The 27,796-nt window shown below is 40.5% G+C and overlaps 2 protein-coding genes across 2 annotated transcripts; both read left to right on the top strand.

Moving 5' to 3' along the window:
• Window positions 1-609: 609 nt before the first annotated feature.
• Window positions 610-16,252, top strand: LOC120561751 (CD209 antigen-like protein E). The gene is made up of 6 exons (XM_039804985.1): window positions 610-783; window positions 5,112-5,189; window positions 5,271-5,396; window positions 9,780-9,943; window positions 15,359-15,462; window positions 15,539-16,252. Exons 1-6 carry the CDS (start codon window positions 717-719, stop codon window positions 15,675-15,677), a joined length of 678 nt encoding a protein of 225 aa, XP_039660919.1. The 5' UTR covers window positions 610-716; the 3' UTR covers window positions 15,678-16,252.
• Window positions 16,253-16,789: 537 nt separating this feature from the next.
• On the top strand, window positions 16,790-25,225 carry LOC120561746 (C-type lectin domain family 10 member A-like). The gene is made up of 8 exons (XM_039804978.1): window positions 16,790-16,993; window positions 17,426-17,497; window positions 22,278-22,349; window positions 22,553-22,642; window positions 22,790-22,984; window positions 23,075-23,238; window positions 24,877-24,989; window positions 25,066-25,225. Exons 1-8 carry the CDS (start codon window positions 16,966-16,968, stop codon window positions 25,193-25,195), a joined length of 864 nt encoding a protein of 287 aa, XP_039660912.1. The 5' UTR covers window positions 16,790-16,965; the 3' UTR covers window positions 25,196-25,225.
• Window positions 25,226-27,796: the final 2,571 nt, after the last annotated feature.

The following is a 27,796-nucleotide window of genomic DNA, read 5'->3' as shown; positions in this document are numbered from 1 at the left end:
AGCCGCTCCTTCGAGACTTTCTCTCCCTAACCACCAACAAAGTCTCTCCGGGTCTGACACCGGACCTTCCTTTTCCCTATTCTTTTATTCATCTTCAAGTTCCTCCTTCCGCCATTGCATGTGGGCCGCCAATTGGTTGGATATCACTCAGACTTTCTGTCTCCGAGAAGATAGAGAAGTTGCGCACTAGAGATTGTCTGTTCCTTTAAGAGATTTTATTAGGTGCATTCTGTTCCAATTGTTTATTAAACAAATCAGGAGCACTTTTGCTCCACTAAATTTGAACCCGTCTTATCTTACACATGCCAGACAGGAGGAGACAGCGAGGCCATCCCAGGCTACAGCACATTCTTATTCTAAACCAAATATATTTCTACAATAGCTACTCCTCCTTTTTTATCAAGTCTGTGCGCATTGATGGAGTTAAAATTTGGGGGTGCTGATTCAGTAAGGATGGCCACTCCGGTGATGTGAATGGCAAAGTCAAGAACACTATACACAATGTTTATTTGCATTCATGACTGGGTGATGATATTCAGCCAGTCATTAATGCAAATTACTTTTTCAACCAAAAGCAGAAGTTGTTTTTTTCAGGCTGACAGACTTATCCTAACAGAGGAACCAACCAGTTGTCCAATGAATATGCGCGGTGGATTAATTTCAGCAGTACTTCTCTGTCTGAAAGTCAGACAGAACCCAACAGAGCGACTGTAACCATGGCGGAGGGGGAGGTTAACTACGCTTCGGTTGTATTCAAAAGTAACAGTCATCCTCCACCCGAAGGTAAGTTTTTTTTTTTTTTAAATAGAGTGTATAAAAAATACATATCTTCAAATTTATCATATAAAAAATACATATCTTCAAATTTATCATGCTATGAATAAGTATGAATAAGATACTGTGTATTTGTTCATGTGAATAATAGAAATGCAGAATAGAAAATGCAGTTCTGATCGGAATAATAAATCCAAATAGGTGCATCATTTTGGTGGTATGGGTAGAATAGAGTCTAACTGTAGCATATTTAGGATCTGATATATAATTGAATTAGGTTTTTGTTCACTATAATCGTGTAAAATTGTGTCTTAACAGTGTAATACGATCTATTTGGTTTCTACTAAGAGTATATTTTGATATAATAGTGTCTAAGTATATATATTTTGAGTCCAATAGTCCTACGGTGTTATATGTGGTTTCTAATACGGCAATAATGTAGGTGTATGGTGTGTAACTCTGTTTGTTTACTATCTAAAAAGAACGTATTTCTAGTTTTTGTCTAATTTAATACAACATACGTCTTACTAAATAAACCAAGAAAACCCACACAATTCAAATCATGCACAATCTTCAGCTGCAATAAGATAAGATTGACTCTGTCCTATGCATTGAATTTTACTTTCCAACTTGAATCCTTCTACCAACTGGAATGGCCCATTTCAATTTAATTTCAAAGAAGGTTAACTGCAGTTACCATTCCCTGAACTCATTTTGGATGTAAACTGATGGTCTTTTGTTTAGCATTGACTGTTTACAGTACGTAACCCACAGTGGAGATTCCACCCAGACCACAGCTACTAAACCCTGTCAGGAAAATGTGTATCCAAATATTTAAAGTGTTTTAAGTATTTCCCCTTAAAAGGCAGAGTTTCCTCTTTTATCTAGGATCCGCTAACTGTGAGACAATTTCAACATCTGTGGTTTTAACTGACAATTCCCTGTGTAAAATAAAAGCATGTAATGACTTATGAAACATACTGCAGCTTTTTTTGCGTGCACAAGTTGGGAACAAATTAATATAAAAAATATCACCTAGATAATTAACTTGTTCCCACAAGTTATCTTGTGCTTGCGACTTGCGACTGTTTGTTATTTATTTCAAGGGGCCACCGGAGGAGTTTTGGGATCTTTAATCTAAACAGACTTGACCCTCCCTTCGCCAGTATTATTTTTTTTATGACCCTCCAAAATGATTAAAAAAAAAAAGCATGACCCACCCCAGCAATCATGCCCTATGTGCTAGTTTGCACTTGGCATAGATGTACAGACACCCTTTGATTTGTTCCAACTATGACATAGATGATTTAACCTCTGCTTTCTCATCTGACGCATCCCACTCCTCTGTTATGGTGTGGTGGCCATTTCAGTAGATTTACTCACTAACATTGTTGTGGAAACACAATAAGCATGGAAACTAAATGGACACTTCCTGCATTACTGCATTACTTCAAATACTAAGTTACTCCTCTAGTAAACTAGTATTCACATGAAATAAAACAATAAAACATTGAGACCATTCAGTAAAGGACACTGGGAAATAAATTGAACACTGGTTGCTATGGACTCGTCACTAGGCTTCCTCAGTCATTGCATGTTTTAGCCAAGGGGGTAAGCTTCGCTTCAGAACTCGAGCCATCTATGGCGCCATTTTGTTGCTACCTGGCCATCACCTCCTGTTAGCATTCCGCTGACCGCCATTTTTTTTTTACGTCACTTGACTGCGAATAACTTTACATCTGAAGCGTTTAAAGACTCTATTTGTCCGTTGTTTATTTCTAAAGAAACACGACAATGTATAAAAGGCTCCATTACCTTGTACCTCACGTTATGGCTCCGTAGCAGACGTTTTTGTAAAAATAGGCTAACGATTGTGTCACATAGTAGAGGAATTACCGTATAGTACAGGATAAGCTTGCAGGCAGTTTGGCTTACATGAGCTGTTTAGGATTAATTACTAATGTTAACTAGCATTTTCGTTAGCAATAATTAGCCTGTGCCCATGTTATCTCTTTACATATACGTACACTCTCCGTCTCTGTAAGATTGGGAATGATTGAGATTTCTCTTGGCACAGCTACCAGAAGACTTCACACTTTCAGACACGTTGCTCACGTCACATTCTCTCAGTTGGAGGCTGCGCAGTAAAGCTGACCATCACCGGAAAAGTGCTTCTAATAGCCTTCACTGGTCTCCAGAGCAACGGGGTCTGTTGGTCCATTATATACTGTCTATGGTTTTAGCACATAGGTAAAGCTGCCGAAGTTGAACATTATATTTAAAACATAATGTTTATTTTTAAAGCAGATTTTAAAGGTACAATATGTAACATTTCTGCTTTAAAATGTCTAAAAACGACCATTCCTATGTTATATATTTTTATGAGTTGTGTTCTTACACTATCCCAAATGTTTCCACCAAATGTTAAACCCAGAGAAATCGGTTATTTTATTTTCAGACACGGCAAGTTTTCTTTAGTCGCCCGTCAGTGGCGTCATATAACCTTTCACCCTCCAGTTACTCTAACTTCCGTCCCAACACTGGCACGAAGATGATGTAAATCATGCAATGTCACAGAAAAAAAATACTTGTAACCGTAATACTGCTTTTTTTTTGCCATACAGCATCATTTTCTATTTTGTAAGTTCAATATCGATACCAGCTTAACGTTACTACAATGTGCTAACGTTGATGCTAAAGCTTTGTGGGTAACTATTAGAAATTCTTTGGTAACATTATGAGGTTACAACATCGTTCAACACGCTAGCTAATAGTTATTTTTAGTATGACTGTTTCAACCACAGCTAACAGGACTGAGCTAACCCACGAATAACTTCACTAGTAACGTTAACGTTAGCTGTATAGATAGACGATTAATCTAATGCTAATTTAGCCAGCTAGCACACCCTCTGCCTCACTCCCCCGGCGCAGAGAGACTCAGTCGGGATGACAGCTGACAACAGCCCCGGGACATATAGCTAGCTAGTTACCGGTTACCTAGTTACTAGTTAGCCCCCAGTCAGCTATCAGCCAGCTACTTTCATTACAGCAACCCCCCCCGGCCAGAACTTATCTCCAGTGCCTGGTGCTTACGACGCTAATGGCAGTTTAATTAAACGTCGGGAAACAGACTATATCAGACCCAGCACCGAATCACAACAGCGGCAACATCCATAGCGGTAGCTACATGTCTTTAGCGCTACGGGTGTATGTGCCGAAAATCTCCTCCCTGCTGAATTTCTCCCCCCTTCGCGTTTAGCTGTCTTTACGCCGTTAGCTAAATTAACCCGACAAAAGGTGGGTTAAGCACCAAAACAAAAAGTTAAGATTACTATAGAGTGAAGGGGAGATAATTACGGGCAGCTGGGAGATGTTCTGCTGCTGCACAACAGGCATCGAACGTCCTGGATGCTGTCGCGGAGATTCCCCCGACAATCCCCACCCACACCGTCTCTCAGCCTCGTTTAGTAGCTAGCTAGCGTTACAACAAACCCCGTCCGCCCCGGTGTTGAAACCATCCAAAAGGTGACATTGATATGTGACATATTTTGTGTTTTAGCTGCTGGCTACTGTTAGTTTGCTGGCTCACTAGCTAAATCGTCAGCTACAAATAAAAATCTAATCAAGAAAAAAATAATTATGTTGGGGAAACTGCAGCTATTGTATTACAATAACATGAATAAATGTAACGTGAATAAACTTGAATGGGTAAACTCGTCCGTGAACTGATGCATTCTAACCGGCAGCGAAGGTGTTTAACACTAAAAACTCCCATAATTCCACGCAACTTCCCAACGTCATCAAAAGTCCAGTTTTACCGTCCATTGTTTTTGCAGTAATCCAATGACACGAAAAAAAAAGTAATCCACAGCGATGAGTAGGCTAGATCAACAAACAGAGTCACGGTGTATCCAGCAAGGCCTATAATACGCGCGTCACATTCACCAGCCAGCTCCAAACAGGTGATCGAATGAGGCCTCGATCTCCACTTCGCCGTTTAAACAAAGTGGAATAAACGTATAAAAGTCCAAATCTACACAAAACTCGCAATCAGTTAGTAAGATGACATCAAATGTATATACATGGCATTTAGGAAACCTTTATTGCAACCTTGGCACGGCAAGATGTCCAGACATAGTGCAACAGTAATTTTCGTTTTTTACGTCCTGCTGCTCCCATCGTCAGCCAGATAATGTCTTTTACTTACTCCGTATCAAAAAGCGATCGTCATCAGGAGGGATTTTTTGTTACTTTGACGTAAAAAAATACGCCTTTAAAGTCTTTATTTCACCACTACGCAGTAATTATCTACGAGATTGTATCCTTCAACCTTTCAGCTAAAAAGGAGAAGGAAACTGTGTATGATGACGTGAAGGGGCAGAGTAAAACAACTGAAGAAACTGCTGTCACAAATGGTAAGTTATGAAATAAAAATAAAAAAATTAAAATGTTACTACTATTACTTACTTGGCAATATATCCATTTCTTATTCTCAGCAGGATCCTTGCTAGAAAAGAAAGCAAACAACAGACGTCTCCAGTATCAGCGGCTCGCCTGTTTTTTGGGGATCCTTTGTGTTATTCTGCTGTTGGGCATCATAGCAGTCGTCGTCGTCTACCACTGTAAGTATACATGAACATGAACTCACACTTAGACATGAGACAAACCTTAAAGAATAATATTTTTTGTCTGAAACCAATATTTGATATAAGTCATGAATTTGCCACATTGAGAATGAAACAGAAGCCCCAATGAGAAAATACACATGCACTGTATGCATAAAAGGAATTAAAAGTTAAGTCAAGTGATATTCCATATTTTTTTGTTGTCAACAAATCCCATGATCAGACCCAAACTAACAATAAATGTGTCTACTAAAAATACAGTAGTGTGTGCAGGGATGGACTGACAATCTGTGCGTTCAGGAAAAGTCCAGCCAAAAAGTCTAAGAAAGTGATATTAACAGCCAACAGCAGGGGGTGCTAATAAAATCACTTATATGCTATGTGTGAAAATAAAACTGAAGAAGAAGAGTAGGCCTACATCATTAGACGTGAGTTAATTTCACATCAGCAAGTACTGGTAAGTGCCAGGAGCAAGACACATTATAATAGGCTACCTTTATCCCTATCTTAGCAAACTGCATAGTAGGGCTATCAACATGGGTGTGCATCATGATTATGAAAATGATCGTGCCATTTAGTGTTGTCAAACTTAACGTGTTTAATAATTTCTGTTCGGTTAATTTGAAACATTAAACGCGTTAGAAAATTAATCGCAGGTTGACCTCAATTTCACTTCATTGTATATGAGAGGTTGTAGTGAGCTCACTTTTGTTGCCAGGATGAAGACTATGGTATTGAATTAAACAGGAAAACATCAGGCATGCATTGGTGCCACTCTAAACGTGCTAACAAACAGAGAAGGGGGCTAAATAATTTAACCAAATGTTTTACCAAAAAATCCTAGCTTGCACTTTCTGTCTGTCTTCCATCAGAGGCAGTTTTTACTTGTCTTTCATAAATTATTTGCGTTTACTATTGTGGAACTGGCAAAGACCTGGTGGTTGTTTGTGAAAGCTTCACAGACTAAATTGATAGGGCCTAGTCATTTTCATCATTTCACAGCCATAATATAAATCAAAAGTGTAATATGACATTGACAACATATTAAATAGGCTATTCATTGCTAATTCTTTAACACAAAGCAACACATATTATATACATTTACATTATACACTCAGGACCTTCTTCCTGTATTTACTTTCTTGCTCCCTCCCCCAGACATCAGTCCGGGGGGGTCCGAAAAAAAAAAAAAAAAAGTTGCAGGTCTCTCTAAAATGTGCAGTTTTATCACACAGCACAATGCCACAGATGTTGCAAGTTTTGAGGGAGCGTGCAATTGGCATGCCGACTGCAGGAATGTCCACCAGAGCTGTTGCCGGTGAATTGAATGTTAATTTCTCTACCATAAGCCTCTCCAAAGGTGTTTCAGAGAATTTGGCAGTACATCCAACTGGCCTCCCAACCGACGACCATTTCTGCACAAACTGTAAGAAACCATCTCAGGGAAGCTCATCTGCATGCTCGTCGTCCTCATCAGGGTCTCGACCTGACTGCAGTTCGTTGTCGTAACCGACTTGAGTGGGCAAATGCTCACGTTCGATGGCGTCTGGCACTTTGGAGAGGTGTTCTCTTCACGGATGAATCCCGGTTTACACTGTACAGGGCAGATGGCAGACAGCATGTATGGCTTCATGTGGGTGAGAGGTTGGCAGATGTCAACGTTGTGGATCGAGTGGCCCATGGTGGCGGTGGGGTTATGGTATGGGCAGGCGTATGTTATATCTGGATCGGCGTATACGACAGCGTGTTCCAGGTCCTGCCAATATCCAGCAACTTATTCTTTATTTTTTTTATTTTTTTTTACTGACTGGTTTTCGGACACCCCCGGACACCCCAATACAGTAAAACTGCACATTTTAGAGTGGCCTTTTATTGTGCCCAGCCTAAGGCACACCTGTGCAATAATCATGCTGTCTAATCAGCATCTTGATATGCCACACCTGTGAGGTGGATGGATTTTCTAGTCCCAGTCCGTCCCTGAGTGTGTGTATCAAAGTCTGATATATCAACCCGTTTTCAGTGTCGGATACCGACACAAAAATCACCATTTAGCGTCTCTTTGGAATGCACTGGACAGAGCAGCAGCACAACCGCAACGTGGTGTCGCGACGTCATACATCCATGGTTGATGCTCCACGCCCCTGACCGGCAGCTGATTGGACGAACGTGGGACGTGTGTCTGGCTTCTCGAGAATTCAGTGTCATGGCAGCTCGTTGAGAATACGATCTAGTATTTTACAAAAATAGTTCACCGAAACGTGTTTCTGAAAACATTTTAAGCGAGAAATAGGCCATAGGCTACAGTTGCTGAATCTGTCTTCATTTCAGATCGACAAAGGTTAGTTTGAAAGATTTTCGTCTACTTCTACTGGATAGTCGCGTCATGTTCAACGGATTCATTTGCATAAAGATGGGCATCGGCCAGCTTTTTGACGAGCAGCATTTTTTCAAATGCAGCGCAGCCTTCCCAGAATGCTTTGCATGCATGTTGAAGTCGCTTGACGTCACCCATAGGAATAGAGTGGAACGCGGCGCGACATAAGCAGCGCACAGACAAATGGATCTATACCGTAAGTTGACGTAGTATTAAGAGCGACAACGGTAGCAAGTAGTGTGAAAGATCGAAAATCCTGACACAGAGCGTCAAAATGTGATACCAAGCGTGTCTAAATATGGTGCTAAAGGAGACTTTTTGCATCAATAACAAATGCCAAAGGCACCTGACCAAGCGTAGTTTTTTGACGGGATGTGAGTGAGAATGTGTTGGATATATCTTCTTCCTCTGTGACACAAAGCTCCATTGTCTTCCAAAAACTGTTAAACACACATCTGTGAGCCACACTGTTGCACTGGGTGACATATTGCTTCATAACAATGAATATGGCCAGTCTCAATTTGAGTCAATCCCACATACACTGTCCTGCTGCCATAAAGGCTTGCAAGTGCATCAAATCAGTGACTGAAAGACTCTGTTTGAGTAATGTTTACTTAAAACTAGTGGTCAGCTGTTTTAAGGAATGTGAGATATTTATAGCCTTTAGTATGATCTTAAGGGCATGTGCCTGAGGGCCACAGGGTCCTTTGGGGAAGTCAGAAAACATTGTGAGACAGACTGACAGTTGGTTTATGTCTTTTCAAGGGACTTGTTGAAATCTTCCAAAAGTCTGGAAAACCTAGAGTGAGACAGACAGGAAATAGTTTCCAAAGATGCCTAAATGACAACAACAATAACAAATATTGCTTTATCACTATAATTAAGAAGCTAATTTTCATTTGGCAGTTGCTACACTAAGTCATCAGAGTGATGAAAGTGAGCTGATGGCTGCCAATCACACCCTGACAAACCTGAACAAGAAACTCAGCTTAGAAAATGAAAAGTTGAGGAGGGACAACAACAATCTGAAAGTCCAGTTGGGCAACCTGACACAAAACTATACTGTCTTAGAAAGCAAGATCACAGACCTGAATGCAGAGGTCCAGAACCTGACAACACGAAACCTGCAGCTGGAGACACAGAGGAAGAACTTAACAAAATAAATACAAAACATGGAGCATTGACTACGTTTACATGCAGCCAACAACGTGTTCAAAACCGGAATATTAGCAATAACCCGGTCGCGCACGGCCATGTAAACACCGGCAAAAACACGAATATGCTCATATTCCGGTTTTTAAAAACCCGCAAATTATCCCTGGGTTACCCCTTTTCTAACCCGAAATTTTGGTCATGTAAACGCGTATCGGCATATCCCATCAAAAGAAACATTGATTTGTGTTCTGCGCATGTTCTATTCGCAAGGAAAACATAGTTATAATAATAATTATATACTATAATAATATAGTTATATATATGTCAATGCAGAAAACCTGCGCGCAGTATACCAGAAGTAAACAAGAAGTAGAGGTAAACATGGCAAGACGCAGCATAGCACCACACTTTTGGAGCGAGGAGGAAACCAATTTCTTTATTAGTGTGGTGAAAACCATCAAGATAATGTCTTTTGTTGACGGCAGAAAGTACCGAGATAGTGAGATTTATAAGAAGGTGACAGAAAAGTTATTAAAAGTTATAGTCTTAAGGTTGTCCGTAGGCTACGTCCAGACGCTAACCGTGCGTCGCCGTTTACATCGGGATATTGCCAATTGATTAAACTCTCTCTGCTCACGCATGTAAACGGGTTATTCTGAATGTTTCAGAAGCCCAAATAGTGACCTTAACCCGACCATAACCCGAAAATTGACAGCTTGTAAACGTAGTCATTGATGCCTACTGCCCCAAAACAAATAACGGTATGTTCAGATCCTATTAATTAGATCCAATAATACTATTAATATCACAATGCACTAATGTTGTATATTGGTTGGTCTCTGTTGTTTCAGGGAGACAGTGTAACGCTTGTCCGAATGGCTGGATACTCAACGGGTCTAACTGCTATCAGTATAATAACCCTGATCATACTTATTGGAAAACCTGGGAAAAATCTCGAGAAGACTGCAGAGGAAAGGGTTCAGATTTGGTTGTTGTACATAATGAAGAGGAAAAGGTAATGAGAAAACTTTGGACATTTTTATGATGCATATAGGCGGAAATTGGGGAGGAATCGCGGGGGGTCAGGACCCATCCCATCTGAGGATTATTCCCCCCTAAAAATGTCATTAAAACCACGCTGTGTATGGTACATAATTAAATACTTCAAATAATTGTGTAAGTAGTAAAATAATACAAATGCAAACAGGGCAACAAATGGGTTTTAAGTTTAGAAACATGTTGAGTCCCCCCTCCCTTTCCTCACAGTGGTTTGGTCCACTGCTTGGTTTTCTACCTTTACATTAAAGGGGTGATAGAATGATTATATAGGGTATTTCACACTGTTCCTTATGGTCTCCTAATGGGGTATGTAACATTGGTTGGGCTGAAAATGGCCTGGTTGATATTTTATTGGCCCTTATGCATCCCTGTGTTTCGGCCCTATTTGTAACAAGAGCTTTTCTTCCAAATACGGTATGCTTGTGAATATTTAGATGAGCTGGCGGCTGATTGGTTAGCAGTGCCATACGCATGACATTAGAGTTTCGCGCTGATTGGTTGAGCGAATCCCCAATACACACACATTAGAGAAGCGACAGAATCTCATATTCCAGACACTGCAATGTTTCATTACCAAATTCACTTCTGAGACTTTTTTATGTGAGAAATCAACTATATAAAGCTCAAATATGGGCCGTTTTACCAAAATTGATGGCTAATTGCAAATATGGTATGACTGTTTGTCGGACTTCAGTGGCGGTGCTGCTGCCTCGCCGCCCGGCCAGCCTTCCTTCACAGACCCCGGCCTGCTGTGAGCTCCGTTAGGCTGGCAGCCCTGACAGAGCTCCAGGGCCTGTAACTCCCCTCTTCCTGCTAGCTAAATGGCCCGTGTGTGAGAGTGAGAGCGCGGTCAGCAATCTCTTACCACATGTTACACACAATGTCACGCCACTTAGCTATACAACATATACCTAAATGTCTTATAAAGCTAACAACGGTGTCCGATTTCAAGTTAATTAATATTTGTGAAGTTTAGCTAGGTGTTTCGTTAGCTGCGACTGTCCCTTCAATCCTAGTTATGTGTAGCTACAAATCACGGATAGTTAGCTTCATTTTTGGTCGTAATTCGAGTATATTTAGGGCCCGAGCGCCGACAGCGGCGAAGGCCCTATTGAAACTGAAGGAATTATTGTTTCTTTCTTTCTTTCTATTATTATTTTCCCGTCAAATGAATTGGCTTTTTGAGGGGCTTAATATATTCAAAAACTCACCAAATTTGGCGGTCGCATCAAGTCTGGAGAAAATGTACAAAAATGGCTCGCTAGCGCCCCCTAGAAAGTTACGAAAATTGAGCCCCTGCAGTGCGTTTAACGTAGACTCACGAAACTTGGTATACATATGTAACATGTCAAGATGTACAAAAAACTTCATTAGAGCCATACCCTAAACCCAACAGGAAGTCCACCATTTTGAATTAAATGTTCGAAATTAGTGCGATTTTGGCCATTTCCACATGTCGTACTTTAACGAACTCCTCTTAGAGATTTCATCCGATCAACTTCAAACTCGGTCTGTGCCATCTTAAGATGTTAAAGATGAAAAGTTGTTAAAAAACTTTTCGTCATAGGGCATGACCGTGGCGGGGCAGCCATTTTGTGCGTTTCGCCACCAAAACAGGAAGTGGGTGTAACTCGAGTGTACGTTGTCCGATTACCTCGAAACTTTTCAGGATTCATAAGAGTCCAACCCTGAGGACAAATAAAGGCCGCTATTTACTTAAAGTCATAGCGCCCCCTGGTGGCAACAGGAAGTAGGCCTAAAAGTCAAGGTGCTATACTTTAACGAACTCCTCCTAGAGATTTCATCCGATGGACTTCAAACTTGGTCTGTACCATCCCAACACCTTAACAATGAAAAGTTATTCAAAGAAAAACTTTTCGTCAGACGGTGTGGGCGTGGCGTGGCGGCCATTTTGAGTGTTTAGCGATGAACAAAGAAGTTGTTGTAACTTCAGTGTACATTGTCGTATCTGCCCGAAATTTCTCACGATGGACAAGGGTCCAAGCCTGAGAACACCTACAGGCCAAAATTGACTTTTGGTCATAGCACCCCCCCCTGGCCACAGGAAATGCGCCTTATATGACAAACATCATCCGATTTACATGAAACTTAGAATGTGTGGTCTACATGTGATACTGAGCCGCCTCCTATAATATGACCACGCCCACTTACTCAGGCCACGCCCCTTTCATAACATTTGAACCGTTTAAGGTAGAGTCTTGTGTGAGGTGTCATTGAACTCAGCAGAGACTTCTTTCTTCATTGGTGATGGTTTGACCCGCCCCTTATGCTTAAGCCCCGCCCCCTTTCTTAAAATTTGAACCATTTAAGATAAACCCTTGTGTGAGGTATCAATGAACTCAGCAGAGACTTCCTTATTCATTGGTGATGGTTTGGCCCGCCCCCTATGTTGAAGCCACGCCCTTTTTAATAAATGCTGACCCATCTAAGGTAGAGTCTTGTGTGAGGTATCATTGAACTCAGCAGAGACTTCCTTCTTCATTGGTGATGGTTTGACCTGCCCCCTATGCATTAGCCACGCTCCTTTTCACAGGTAATCAACCGTATGACGTAGAGTCTTGTGTGAGGTATCGTTGAACTCGGCGGGGGAGTTCCCTTTTCATTGGTGACAATTTGCGGTGTCTGAGTGCCGCGCAAATGCATGGTCGCTAGGAGCGGAGTCCGCCGGTAACCCCGACGCGCACAGAGGCGCGAGGGCCCGTCCATCGCTGCTCGCAGCTTTAATTACAGTTTGAATTTCGTCACGCCACTTACACAACATCTAACTAAATGTCTTATAAAGCTAACAACGGTGTCCGATTTCAAGTTAATGAATATTTGTGAACTGTAAGGGTTTCGTTAGCTGCGACTGTCCCTTCAATCCTAGCTGTGTGTAGCTACAAATCACGGATAGTTAGCTTCATTTTCGGTGTAATTCCGAGTATATTTACAGTTTGAATTTCATCACGCCACTTATACAACATCTAACTAAATGTCTTTAACAACGGTGTCCGATTTCAAGTTAATGAATTTTTGTGAATTCCAGATTGGAGCTAGCTCCATCCAGCCGCAGGCTCTATCACATCCAGCCGCAGGCTCTATCAATGAGACTCACGGACAAGAGGCGTGTATTTCACCGATCGTTTGTTTAAATAACTCAACACATTATAATTACACACATTATAAGATTAACTGGAACCTGTGGTAAGAGATTGCTGGCGTAACAAGCTCGCTGACCGCGCTCTCACTCACACACACCTGACATTAGGAAGAGGGGAACTGCAGGCCCTGGAGCTCTGTCAGAGCACCGGCGTTTAGTAGTCCATTAGCCCACAAAATGGTGACTTTGCGCGGATATGAAGTGCCGTGGGTTGCCAGCCGAAACGGAGCTCAATCGAGCTCACAGCAGGCCGGGGTCTGTGAAGGAAGGCAGGCCAGGCGGCGAGGCAGTAACCCAGGCAGCACTGGCCGCTGAAGTCCGACACACGGACAAAATTTGCAATTAGACATACATTTTTGTAAAACGGCCCATATTTGAGCTTTAAATAGTTGATTTATCGCATAAAAAAGTTTCAGAAGTGAATTTTGTAATGGAATAGCAGAGATCTGCGTGACCTAGATTCATAAGACTACCTGATCTCAGGTCAGTTGTGTAGCCTATGTAAAGGTTGGGGCGTGACTGCTCTCTTAATACACCCATGGCTGTGACAAAGGTTCCGGATTTTGAGATGCTTACGTAAGCAACAAGCTTTGTTGAGATTCGCCCGTTTTCAGCGGCAGTTTCAAAATATGAGATTTTCATAGTAAAGGGGTGTCAACGGGATTTTGAGCTCATATGTATGTCCTATTTACCCACTGAACTGTCGTTATTCAACTATGACAGGGTAAAATCGGTTTTGCATTCTATCACCCCTTTAAAGCAACACTATGTAACTTTTCCCGCTTCGGTCCCCCTACAGGTTGTCTCATTGGAACTACAGCTGCAGCTAAAACTTACATAGTGTTGCTTTAATGCTAGACAGAAGTCCGAGGGACTCGTGGGATTCTTTTCTCAAAAGTCAAATTCAGCTGCAAAATGTGATGTTTTAAATTCAGTGTTAACATCCGGGAACCCAAGGAAAAGCAATCGATTCTAGATTCAGAGCAGCAGTCAGAAGAGTGGGAGAGCAGCTTCTGAAGGGAGGGATTCGTCCCTACTTGTAAATAATAAATAATGCCATATGTTTCTCTGTGCCCTGTGTGTGTGTGTGTGTGTGTGTGTGTGTGTGTGTGTGTGTGTGTGTGTGTGTGTTTGTGTGTGTGACAGTCGACCAGTGAGGTCATTATGCCCGCAATTGCTTGTGAAGCTTTTTAACTCCCAAAAGGCAGATATTCACAGGTTCACGTTAATTTGTGTTGTGTTATTTAAATAAACGATGGTGGAAATAAACTCCTCTTGTCTCCGAGTCTCTTGAAAGAGCTCCAGCCAGCTGACAGCGGGGTCTGTGAGATTCAGCTGGCTGCCGCGTCCGAGCATATGTGCAAGTCACCATAAATTTTCATAAAACTGCCCATATTCTGACTCTATATAGCAGAGTAATAGCAGACGAAAATTGTAAAAAGTTTTCATGGCAATCCACTATGGCACACTCCTGATCTAGAATCTAGAATTGATTGGATTTCCTTGGGTTCCTGGATGTTAACACTGGATTTTATACATTTCACTTTGCAGCTGAATTTACCATATTTTCTATTGAATTTTAACAAGTTAAAATATATTAGTTGAATTTTATACACTGTATTTTACATTTGAATTTGGTATAATTCATTTATTTATTTGAATTTCATATTCTGAATTTGTGAAACTTAGAAAATTAAAAGTGAAGATGAGTTGTTGAACATTTGAAGACTAAAACTTTGAAGCACAAATTTGAGATGCATAATTTCAATGCATAAATATATTCAGTGCTAGAAATTCAATGGCTTTTTAAATTTAAAAATCCAATGAAACCAATTTACTTCCTTAGGATTATTAACGTTGGCTAGCTTGCTAATTCCACCCACCGTGCTTTCATGCTACACACTGGTTATAGAAAATGATCCGAACAAAGTCAGTCATCTAAATATAAAACAGCTTTGCCAGCCTACTTACTACACACATCTGCTACAAGTACAATGTTGTATGTATTATCTGTGTCCCCTTCAAAAATTGCTCTTAAGAAATTTTTATTTTAGTTTCCTCCCCATCTGTTAGATGAAATTTACACCCATGAACACAATTATTAAATTGAAATGTATTTTCTCCAGGTTTGAATACTGTGAGTCTGTAGAACACAGTGTGATTATTTAGTTATAGTGTTTAAATATCTGATAACTGTTTCTCTGTTGTCAGAATGCACTGAATACATACAGCGTGGGTAGTTCAGGATACTGGTTTGGCCTGAGAGCTGAAGGTGGGAGATGGAAGTGGATTGATGGAAGTGATCTGACTGAAAGGTAAGAAACACATTCCTAAACACTTTAAATCATAAAATCTATCAGCCTTGATCTAAACATCATGTTCTTCCCTCAGCTACTGGACACCAAAACCTCCTCCTCCTCCTGCTACTGATGGTCAGTGTGTAATGTCTGTCCAGAACATAGCATGGATATCAGTGAGCTGTGCTGAGAAAAAACAATGGATTTGCATAATGAAGGCTTTATCTGTTTAAACACTGCAGTCAGACTCTGCATGATAATATCAACTGGCTTATAAATATCAAACTGTAAAAACTTCTAATTCACAATTTAAATGTTTTGTCTTCAGAACTAAAAATGTTCAGGGGATTTATTTTTGTAGAAAAAGAATAAATATTTACAGAGAATTATTTTGTAAAAAAAACAGACACTTAGATTTGAATACATTTAGATATTTGATTATATAGGTATGCTAATGTAAGTCTGTGAAAAATACAGTGACTAGACTGAAGGGACACTGTTATCATTGATACCTGTTGAATGGGCTTTTGTTCTGCTTTGTTAGAGATGTGATGCTTATAATTTGTATATCAGCAGATTGATGACAGGGACAGAGACTGCTCAGTTTCCTGTTTCCTATGTATCATGGAACATATATTGTTGCTACTCATTGGCCGAAATGGGGGCACTGCATCACTTGTTCTCAACAGAATGTCCTCAGAGCTTTTTGCTTCAGCATGTTAGGAATATTAACATGTAAAATGTTTTCTATTTATCTATCTAGAAGCAAATTCATGTTTTATTACATTGAATAAAAAACGCTGCGACACATTGTTGTTATTGTGTTTTTCTTACCTAAAGCTGATTGAAAATATTTTCACCAATGTCAAACAAAAAATATAATTCAGGAAGTTACAGCCTATAGAACAGGATGTGTGTGAGACAAGCATATTGAAAGAAAAAATGACAATCACAACCATAAACTGAATAAAATAGGGCACAACCTCAAATCAGACCATCACAGTGGAGCAGACGGCCTCCTAACAGCTCTCATACAGGACTGCAGCAGGACTTTAAACATTTGTTCAGGATGAACAGAAATACATCACTGTGTCCATCAATGCTGCTCGTCTTAATGTAGATATTTATTCTCACCATGTTTGGTCACAAGACAACACACACCACGATCACGTTATTGATCACGGTTTGACCAAAAAGTAGAAATTAATGTTTGTCAGATGGGTCTTTAGTCTCAGCAGAAAGAAATGATTGACTCTCTTTGATTATGATAAAAGTTATGGTGGGTTGATGAAAGGTCAACTGACTGACTGACTTTGTTCCCCCTGTGGTCGTACCAAAACAGACACTGTGCGTGCAATTCACTTCCCCTTCACAACAACAAGGTTATTTAACCTGTTAATTTGGGAAAACGACAGTCACAACCTGGAAGCAGAAGTCCAGTAAAGAGCATCACAGCAGACCAGACGGCCTCCTAACAGCTCTCATACAGGACTGCAGCAGGACTTTAAACATTTGTTCAGGATGAACAGAAGACCACAGGATACAGCTGGTACTTCTACATATTCTCATGTTTATGTGTGTACCTGTAATACATTATCTACTGTATTTATGTACCAGGATGTTGTCTACATTCTTTGAGTTTTGTAATGTTAGATGCTTTTTATTGAAAAGCACCAAGGTTTATTAAAATGCCCATATTATATATGATTTTTCCACTCTGCTCAACACACTGGGAATGTTAGAATTTAATTTCAGAAATAAAACCATATCTCTACCTGTGTGGTTTTTAGTTCTGCTTTAGTTTGATATCGAGTACTACAGGTGAACAGAACAAAATGAGATCAAAATAGGCTGACTGTTTCTTAGAGAATGTAATGTCTCTTTATCTGCAGGTTGAAACTTTACTCCAGTGTGTTCTACATATTGGCAGTAAAACTGCATATAAACATATGAACATTTGTGTTTGGTGTTGATCTTTCAGAGGAAATCGAGGAAGTAGCTGACTATGTTAATGCACCAGCATGCACTGTGGGTAAAGTAGCAGCCCCTCCAGGTACTACTGTATAGTTATATTTATGTATATTATTTGTGTTTTTTGCAATGTGAGATGCTTCTGATGCTTTACAACATCAGTTTTAAAATTCCCAAATTCATTCTGACTTTTCTACTCTGCTCAACACATAGGGAATAATAAGATGTCATGTATTTGTTTCTCAGAGAAAACAGAGAGGAGCTGTCTTTTAACAGCACTGTGGATAGAATGGCAGCCAGCTCAGCTATATTTTAAATTACGGTGTTCTCATCAGAAAAAAAGATGTATTAATGAGCAGAGGTTTTTTAACCCTTGTGTTGTCTTCCCGTCGACCATGAACTTGTGTTCCTAGCGGGTCAAAATTGAAAATGCACTTTTTTTGGCGCTTTTTTAAACGTTTTTGTCACTTTTTTCAAAACTTTTTTAAATTAATGGTCAATAAACCTAACTTACATGACATTATACCAAATTTTTGAGTTAAAAAAGCAGACATTATAAATTATTTTTTACTATTAGTTAAGCTCAGAGGATATTGTGATGGATCACAGACGATACAGTTTTGAAACCATTTAAATTTTTTTTTAAATGTTATGAAATTGAATAAAACACCAAAATATTATTATTATTTTTGTTTAAATGTTGTATGGGTTCCATACATCGTACATCCATGTTATTGTTGGGCAATTTGGTTCAAGAAACCCATATTTCTGATATTAAAAACTTTGAAAACGGGTCACATTTGACCCCAGGACAACACAAGGGTTAAAGTGTGAGGCGGGCCTCCCCACGTGGACTCCAAACAGTTTCAGGGGAGGGTCAGTGAATGGAAGTGTTAACATATGACTTTTAACAAAAGAAGATCATAAAGAATAGCCTAAATGTGTGTGGTGTTGCTGTTTTCTCCACTTTCCTAGAGTCAGAAACTAATCAATGCCTTATGAGAGACTTATTTGATGTACCTGGTGTAGTCTGAAGTTATGTCAAACAGCAATATGAGGCTGTTTTGGCTCAATTGTTGAGTGTCTATGGGATCAAATAACATTATCAGGATCCTATAGGCATCACAGTCTCAGACTTTGGAAACCCCTGACTTACAGTATTACGGAAAGCAAATTTTGTATTTTTAAACAGATGATTTGATTTTGTCTCATGGGTCTTCAGTCTCAGCAGAAAGATATTTGATTGTGATAAGAAGTCCCAGTTGAAAAGCTGGAGTTGAAAGGTGAACTGCAGCAGTGTGAGGAGATGTTGCAGACAAACAGTGAGGGTTAAATCCTTCACAATGACTCAGCATTAGCTGCTAACCAAACAACAACTCTGTCACAACTTTGAAGAGGAACTGAAACATATCAGCCCCATGTGTGGTTTTTAGTTCTGCTTTAGGTTTGTATCGAGGACTGCAGGCCAACAGAACAAAATGAAAAGAAAAACAGACGATGACTGTTTGTTTTAAAAGTGTAAAGTATTGCCCAATTTCTTACACGATTACTGGACCTGTAATGTTCATAAACTTTTATACTGGATTAACAACTCAGCAGATGAAGAGCGACCAGCATGGGTGGATATGGAACTTGGATCCTCTATAGCCTACTCTAGCCGCTTTCCAACCAGGTAGTTACAGGAACGTATTATAGGAAAAGTCCACTTCTAAGCAGTTCTACTAACTACTCTCCCCCAAAACCGTTTTTTCAATTTGCATTCGCACTGGCCAGGTGGCCATAGGGACTATAGGAGGGGTAAGGGAGTAGCCTAATGCAAGCACGGCAACGGTCTTTATAGCGTTAAAATCAGAAAACAAATACACCAAAAAAGTATGAACTACATACTAAATCTAATGTATATAGCATATTTGTCATAATTTAAACAAGTCTCCGGAAGAGAAACGGGTATCTCTCTCTCCCCCGCCTCTGCCGGCTGCGTTGTGTGTGTGTGTGTGTGTGTGTGTGTGTGTGTGTGTGTGTGTGTGTGTGTGTGTGTGTGTGTGTGTCGGCCGGACAGCGAGGTTGTCAAGCCCGCAGCAGGGCACGCTTGTGGAGTTTAACTCCGAAAAGACAGTTAACCAGAGGTTCCCGTTAATCTTATGATGGACATGTGTGGACATGAGAGACCTCCAGCTGACAGCGTGGTCTCTGAGCCAGTCATGTCCGAGCGGCGAGCTTGCGGCCGGGGCAGGCGCCTGCCGTCTGTCGCCTCACTTCATGGAGCTTCTCACCTCCGAAAACTTTGACGCAAATTGTTAATTCGGCATCAATTTTCGCAAGACTACCGATATTCAAAATGTTAACAATAAATGTTAACGCCTAAAATGTTGTCAGAAGTGAATTTAGTGATGAATAAGATGGTGAAAATTGTTAAAATTGTCCCGTTGTTGGTCTGTCTGTACCGGAAACTCTTTGATCCGACCCTCGTTGACCTAGGTCCCTATGCTGAAAAGGGAACAGCGAAAAGACCCTGCTCTGAAGTACGAGCTGAAAGAGTTACAGGAACTGCAGCCAGAGGGACTTAAAAATCCCCAAGTTGGTCCAGTCGGAGCACGAGTAAAAAAGGGTTCTAGGAATTTTATGTTCTAGGAACTGCAAAAATCCCTCCAGTCGGAAAGCGGCTTCTCTCTTCATTCCCTGATTTGCTCCCAAATCCCTTTGTCTGCCTCCAACTTTACTTTGAACCCGGTGGTGGCTCACTCTTAATTAGGAAAAGCCTAGGCCTCCATAGCTCCTCAGACCTCTCCCCCATTGTAAACAATCACCTATTCCTGCCCTCTTGCACTGATTTGACTTTTCGGACTTGGTCTGACAAAGGGATAACTAAATTTAAGGACCTTTACAACCAGGGAACTTTTATGTCCTTTTCTGAGCTCCAAGAAATTTGACTTGCCTAAATCCCACCTATTTCGTTTTTTTCAGATTAGGCATTTTGTTCAAAGTCAGAACCCCAAATTCCCTAGTCGATCCCCGGAAACTCTGGTTGATTTATTATTGGCTCTTGTTCCAGAACAAAAGTGGCTAATATTATTTTCAACTATTGACACCCCAGCGTCTGGTCCCAAGGACTCTTGGGAGCAAGAACTTGGAACCATTCTAACTGATGATTATCGGAAACGAGTTTTACGGCTAGTTCATTCCTCTTCAATCTGTGCGAGACACAGCCTCTTACAGTGTAAGGTGGTACACAAAGTTCATTATACTAATTTGAGGCTGTCTCGGATTTACCCCAATGTATCTGACTCCTGTAATAGGTGCAAGCATTCCCCAGCCGACCATTCCCATATGTTCTGGTTCTGTCCCAGGCTCGCCACATTCTGGTCGGAAATCTTCAAAACTCTTAGCACAGCATATAACACTGTTATCTCTCCTGAACCTCTCTTGGCTTTGTTTGGTGCCCCTTTGCAGCCTTTTTCTTCCAAAGTCGTGCAGACCGTTCTTGCCTTTGCCACCCTGTTGGCCAGGTGTCTCATACTCCTCATACTCCTCAACTGGAAACACCCTCAACCTCCATCTCAAAGCAGATGGGTGAAAGAGATGTTCCTGTCCATTAGACTTGAAAAACTCAGATTTTCCCTCAATGGCTCCTTAAATTCATTTGAAATAACTTGGAGACCTCTTTTAAATTATATTGAATCTTTAGCATCTCTGCCTGACTGTACGTACACACCGCCGCCGACTTGAGCTTCTAAAGTTACCGGAAGTCATTAATTTTCAATGGAAGCTGGCTTCTCTCAGTTGCAAGGAGCCGCAAATCTGTCGCCGTCACGTTTTGAGCGATCAGAGCGTCAATCAGAAAGTTGAACTTTGGTCAACTTTATGGTAATGAGCTATGACACGGTTCAGCAGCAAACGCCAGCAAACAATCAGAATATAGACGTCCTTCACGCTGGCTGATTCCAGAGAAACATATGATGTAAACTTTCTTTCCTACCAAAACATTAGTTCCAAGAAAATGGAGGAAAAGCTCACAATCGCCGTTGCTGGGTACCCTATCATTTATGATATGACGTTGTTTGCGTATAGGGACCAGTTAACGTTACCTGCCGGTCACATGGTCTGTAAACAGGCCGCTCACAGTGGAGTCCTGCACGGATCAACAGCTGGCGGCTGCTCGCTCTGCCTGCATTCTGCTGCGGTTCAGCGGCTAACGAGCAAGCTAACTGCTAACAGACACGGCTGCGACCAACAAACAATACAAATTCTGTCATTATATATGTAATTTATAAAAGGTTTCTAGTGTCAGGGTATTGACCGTGCAGTGGCTGCTTGTGCTTTCTCTTCAATCGTGTGTTGAACATGATCGAAGAATGCTGCCACGTCGGAGCGGCCAAAGCGTCAATAAGCTTCCCCGTACTTTTTGACAAGATTCCTTGACAGGGCGGCCAGAGCTTCTTTGCAGCTCAAGTCAGCGGCAGTACGTACGGCGACAGTGACGACTGAGCCCCCCCCCTTTCTTTTCTTTTTTTATTTTCTTTTTCTTTTTTTTTAACATTTTATTTCATTTATTTCAGTATTTTCCTTATTTATATATGTTTTGTTTTATGTATGTTATACTGTTCACAGACAACCTTGAGAATTGTTCTCTCTCGGGTGGGGTGGGAGGGATGAATAGATCAAGGGAAAAAAAATGAAAGAATGGAAGCCCTCTCCGTTACGTGGAACTGTAATGCTGTTGCGAGTGAAATTGCTCCCAATAAAGAAAGTTAATTAAAAAAAAGTGTAGTCTCTTCATCTTCATTCAAACTATATTTCATTGTGCTCAAAATGTTGACTGTAAAACTGCATATTAACATTTATTATTAATGTTTATCTTTCAGAGGAAATCATAGAAGAAGCTAGTTATGTGAATGCACCAGCATGCACTGTGGATAAAGTGGCAGCCCCTCCAGGTACATTTTTACACATTCAGAATTGTTAAACATGAGATTTATTTATTAATATTGTTAAAAAATGTGATAGTGATGGAGATTTAAACTTTGAATGTTTAAAAGCTCAGTTTCTTTTTTTCCTGTAGGACTTCAAATGTATTCAGATCACCTTTGACTGTTAAATCAACATCATTAAGTCAACTGAGTTCTTCTTTTTCTCTCAGACCAGAGGTCTCTCTTCTTCACTCAGTCTTTTCCACTGATAGCAGTGTGTTGGCTGATACTGTTAGTCATCATGGGCCTTCGTATCTACTGTGAGTACCACTGTCTTAGCTTGTTGTTGGTAGTCCTTATTTAAAGGACAGGTTCACATTTTGTCAAGTCTGTCAGATGCCCATATGTACATAAAAACAGTTTTCTTGCTGTAATATTTCTCCTTTTCATACTTGCTCTCTGCAAAGATTTTATGATCTTAGAAAGCAAGATCATAAACCTGACTGAAGACGTCCAGAACCTGACAACAGTAAACCAGAAGCTGGAGACACAGAGAGACAACTTAACAGAACGAATACAAGACATGGAGACAAACTTGAATGAGCTCAACGTCAGTCGGGCTCAGTGGAGCATTGATGCCTACTGCCCCAAAAAAACAAACGGTATGTTCAAATCTTATTAATTAGATCCAATAATAATTTTAATATCAAAATGCAGTAATGTTGTATATTGGTTGGTCTCTGTTGTTTCAGGGAGACAGTGTAAAGCTTGTCAGAATGGCTGGTTACTCACCGGGTCTAACTGCTATGTGATTCATGATGCTCCTCCTCCTCATCGGAAAACCTGGGAAGAAGCTCGAGAAGACTGCAGAGGAAAGGGTTCAGATCTGGTTGTTGTACATAATGAAGAGGAAAAGGTAATGAGAAAACTGTGGACATTTTTATGACACACATAGGCAGAAATTGGGGAGGAATTGGGGGGGTCAGGACCCACCCCATCTGAGGGTTATCCCCCCCCCTAACAATTTCATTAAAACCACGCTGTGTATGCTACATAATTAAACACTTCAAATAATTGTGTAAGTAGTAAAATAATACAAATGCAAACAGGGCAACAAATGGGTTTTAAGTTTAGAAACATGTTGAGTCCCCCCTCCCTTTCCTCACAGTGGTTTGGTCCACTGCTTGGTTTTCTGCCTTTACGTTAATGCTAGGCAGAAGTCCCAGGGACTCGTGGGATTCTTTTGTCAAAATTCAGATGCAAAATACAATGTATAAATTTCAACTAATATATTTTTAACTTGGTCAAACTCAATAGGTCAAATTCAGCTGCAAAATGTTTAAAATTCAGTGTTAACGTCCGGGAACCCAAGGAAAAGCAATCGATTCTAGATTCAGAGCAGCAGTCAGATGAGTGGGAGAGCAGCTTCTGAAAGGAGAGATACGTCTCTCTTTAACATACTTGTAAATAATAATTAATGCCATATGTTTCTGTGTGTGTGTGTGTGTGTGTGTCTGTCTGTGTGTGTGTGTGTGTGTGTGTGTATGTGTGTATGTCAGCCGACCAGTGAGGTCATTACGCCCGCAATTGCTTGTGAAGCTTTTTAACTCCGAAAAGGCAGATATTCACAGGTTCACGTTAATCTTATAATGGATATTTGTGTTGTGTTATTTAAATAAACGATGGAGGAAATAAACTCCTCTTGTCCCCGAGTCTCTTGAAAGAGTTCCAGCCAGCTGACAGCGGGCTCTGTGGGCTTCAGCTGGCTGACGCGTCCAAACAAATGTGCAAGTCACCATCGATTTTCATAAAACTGCCCATATTCTAACTCTATATAACAGAGTAATAGCAGACGAAAATTGTAAAAAGCTTTCATGGCAATCCACTATGGCACACTCCTGTGTGCCATAATTCTAGATCTAGAATCTAGAATTGATTACTTTTCCTTGGGTTCCTGGATATTAACACTGAATTTTATACATTACACTTTGCAGCTGAATTTGACATATTCCCTATTGAATTTTAGCAAGTTGAAAATATATTAGTTGAATTTTATTGTATTTTTTATATGAATTTCATATTCTGAATTTGTGAAACTTAGAAAATTAAAGGTGAAAATGAGTTGTTGTGAAAACTAAAATGTTGAAGCAAAAATTTGAGATAAATAATTTCAATGCATAAATATATTCAGTGCTAGAAATTCAATAGCTTTTTAAATTTCAAAATCCATTGAAAGAGATTTACTTCCTTAGGATTGTTAACGTTGGCTAGCTTGCTAATTCCACCCACCGTCATCTAAATATAAAACAGCTTTGCCAGCCTACTTACTACACATATCCTCTACAAGTACAATGTTGTATGTATTGTCTGTCTCGTTCAAAAATTGCTCTTAAGACATTTTTATTTTAGTGTCCTCCCCATCTGTACGCCCATGAACACAATTATTAAATTGAAATGTATTTTCTCCAGGTTTGAACACTGTGAGTCTGTAGTTCACAGTGTGATTATTTAGTTATAGTGTTTAAATATCTGATAACTGTTTCTCTGTTGTCAGAATGCACTCAATACATACAGCTGGCTTAGTTCAGGAACTGATGGATACTGGTTTGGCCTGAGAGCTGAAGGTGGGAGATGGAAGTGGATTGATGGAAGTAATCTGACTGTAAGGTAAGAGACACATTCCTAAACACTTTGAATCATAAAATCTATCAGCCTTGATCTAAACATCATGTTCTTCCCTCAGCTACTGGACACCACAACCACCTCCTGCTGATGGTCAGTGTGTAATGTCTGTCCAGAACGTAGGATGGATATCAGTGAGCTGTGCTGAGAAAAAACAATGGATCTGCATAATGAAGGCTTTATCTGTTTAAACACTGCAGTCAGACTGCATGATAATATCAACTGGCTTATAAATATCAAACTATTAAGAATTCTACTTCACAATTTAAATGTTTTTTTTTTTTTAAAGGGATACTTCACCGATTTAGCATTCAGCTTTGTATCAGTAGAAACCCGATAGTATTTCTGAATGACCGTGCTTCCCTCCCTCATGTCCCCCTGAGACGAGAGATCTCTGCATTTGGGGCCTGGAAAAAATCTTCCGATGACGTAAAATGACGATTTTTGCGTCATCGGAAGATTTTTGGGCCAGAGGCAAGGACTACAGCCAGTAGTAGGATCTACTTCCGTATGTTTTCAACACGCCCACAGGGGGTTGGACTGCCGAGTCTGGCCGAGGTATTCCAAATGAAAACGACTGTCAGCCATCTTGAAGCTTCGCTAAACAGGCTCTCGGTTTTCAGCAGAAAACATTTACAACAATTATCTGCATTCAAACTACCGGACGTGTGTACCACCGGGATACATCGGTACAGATCGGAGAATATGCACGGAGACCAGCGGTGTCGCTCAATGCTGCTAGCCGGCTAGGGGACATCCTCATCGGCTAGGTGGAAAGCTAACGCTAGCTGTCCACCTGTCCCATCCATCCTGCTTGCAAGTGTCTGCTCATTAAACAACAAGCTGGACTACATCCTCCTTCAACGAAACCCCCAACGTGAGTTCAGTGACTGCTGTGTTTTTGTTTTTGTGGAAACATGCCTGAACAACAGTGTACCGGCACCGGGACTATCCAGCTACCAGGCTGCTCTCGCCGGCCCGTGGAGGTGGGCTGTGTTAAACGGACTGGTGTAGAAATAAAATCCAACTAGCTACTGCTAACTGCTGGTGGAGCTTGTGACTGTTAAATGCCGACCATTAGACATTCCACGCTAATTCATGCTCTGTGTTTAGCTACACCAATGCTAGTATGCGTTAGCTGAACTTTACGGATCCTGCTTGCAAGTGTCCGCTCATTTAGACCACAAACTGGACTACATCCAACTTCAATGAAACTCCCAACGTGAGTTCAGAGACTGCTGTGTTTTTGTTGTTGTGGAAACATGCCTGAATAGTGTAACGGACTGTCCAGCTACCAGGCCTGCTAGCCCTCCGAGCTAGAGATGCTCTGTCGCCGGGTAAAAGAGGTGGGCTGTGTTAACACGGAGTGGTGCAGAAATGTGGTGATTTGTATCCATTTAACTGCTAACTGCTGGTGGAGTTTGTGACTGTTAAATGCCGACCATTCTACATTGCACGCTAATTCACGGCTGTGTTTATGCTCGGTGTTTACAGCCCACCAAGCGCTAATGCTAGTATGTGTTAGCTGAACTTCACGGAGCCTATAAAGTGTGTGTACTAAATGTAGCCTGTATCGTATGTCGTTTTTATATTAAATGTGTAACACCACTTGAATCACGATGAAACGTTGTTTCGTGTATATGGTTGAAATGACAATAAAACACGCTTGAGTTGAGTTGAATGCCTCTGTCGGTCTGTCAAGCGGTAGGGAGTGGACTCAAAGCAATGAAGCAGGTGCATTCTGGGATTTGGTGTTTTTCATCCATATAAGACCAAAACACATTTTCTGGCTTTTCTCGGCCTAGAAGGCACAAATTTTTTCACATTTCTACTAGATAAGTGACCCAATTTAAAGATATATTCAGCTTTCCAGCAGTGAAATATTCCTTTAAATAAAAAGGATCAGGGGATTTATTTTTATAGAAAAAGAGAAAATAAATATTTACAGTGAATTAATTTGTAAAGCTGTTTGTGTGTCTCGTTTAAAAAAACAGATTGATGACAGGGACAGACAGACTGCTCAGTTTCCTGTTTCCTATGTATCATGGAACATATATTGTTGCTACTCATTGGTCAAAATGGGGGCACTGCATCACTTGTTCTCAACAGAATGTCCTCAGAGCTTTTTTCTTCAGCATGTTAGGAATATTAACATTTAAAATGTTTTCTATTTATCTATATAGAAACAAATTCATGTTTTATTACATTGAATAAAAATGCTGCGACACATTGTTGTTGTTATTGGCTTTTTCTCACATGATGCTGATTGACAATATTTACCCCAATGTAGAATGAACAACATAATTCAGGAAGTTGCAGCCTATTGAACAGGATATGTGAGACAAGCAGATTGAAAGAAAAAATGACAATCACAACCATAAACTGAATAAAATAGGGCACAACCTCAAATCAGACCATCACAGTGGAGCAGACGGCCTCCTAACAGCTCTCATACAGGACTGCAGCAGGACTTTAAACATTTGTTCAGGATCAACTGGCAAGCTAGCCAATTTAACAGCCAGTTCAGTCCCAGAAGTCTGGATGAATTAGCTGACATTGTCCACTCAAAACAGTATTTTCCTATGTTAGCGTTAGCTAACATTGTTGGTAACTGTTGGCCCTGTAGGGAAACTGAAGAGAGGCAAGTCATTCTAAAGTGTGCATAATTGTCAAATCTTTTGGATTTTTACATGGATGAATTAACTGATAATAGCTGTTTGCTATTTCGGGGAATGTCTCAGTTTTTAATTTAAGTTACAATCCGTTCACACATTGGCAATGCAACGCAATTA

Source organism: Perca fluviatilis, chromosome 7, assembly GCF_010015445.1.
Source record: "Perca fluviatilis chromosome 7, GENO_Pfluv_1.0, whole genome shotgun sequence".
In the NCBI taxonomy this organism is placed as follows: domain Eukaryota; kingdom Metazoa; phylum Chordata; class Actinopteri; order Perciformes; family Percidae; genus Perca; species Perca fluviatilis.
The sequence above is the reverse complement of the archived record's forward strand: the minus strand, read 5'-3'. Positions and strand labels throughout refer to the sequence as shown.

Coding starts and splice junctions, on each gene's coding strand:
- LOC120561751 (XM_039804985.1), top strand. CDS start 717: ATGGCGGAGGGGGAGGTTAACTACGCTTCGGTTGTATTCAAAAGTAAC. Junction 784..5,111: donor CAGTCATCCTCCACCCGAAG/GTAAGTTTTTTT, acceptor TCAACCTTTCAG/CTAAAAAGGAGAAGGAAACT. Junction 5,397..9,779: donor AGTCGTCGTCGTCTACCACT/GTAAGTATACAT, acceptor CTGTTGTTTCAG/GGAGACAGTGTAACGCTTGT.
- LOC120561746 (XM_039804978.1), top strand. CDS start 16,966: ATGAACAGAAGACCACAGGATACAGCTG. Junction 17,498..22,277: donor TAAAGTAGCAGCCCCTCCAG/GTACTACTGTAT, acceptor TTTATCTTTCAG/AGGAAATCATAGAAGAAGCT. Junction 22,643..22,789: donor CATGGGCCTTCGTATCTACT/GTGAGTACCACT, acceptor CTCTCTGCAAAG/ATTTTATGATCTTAGAAAGC.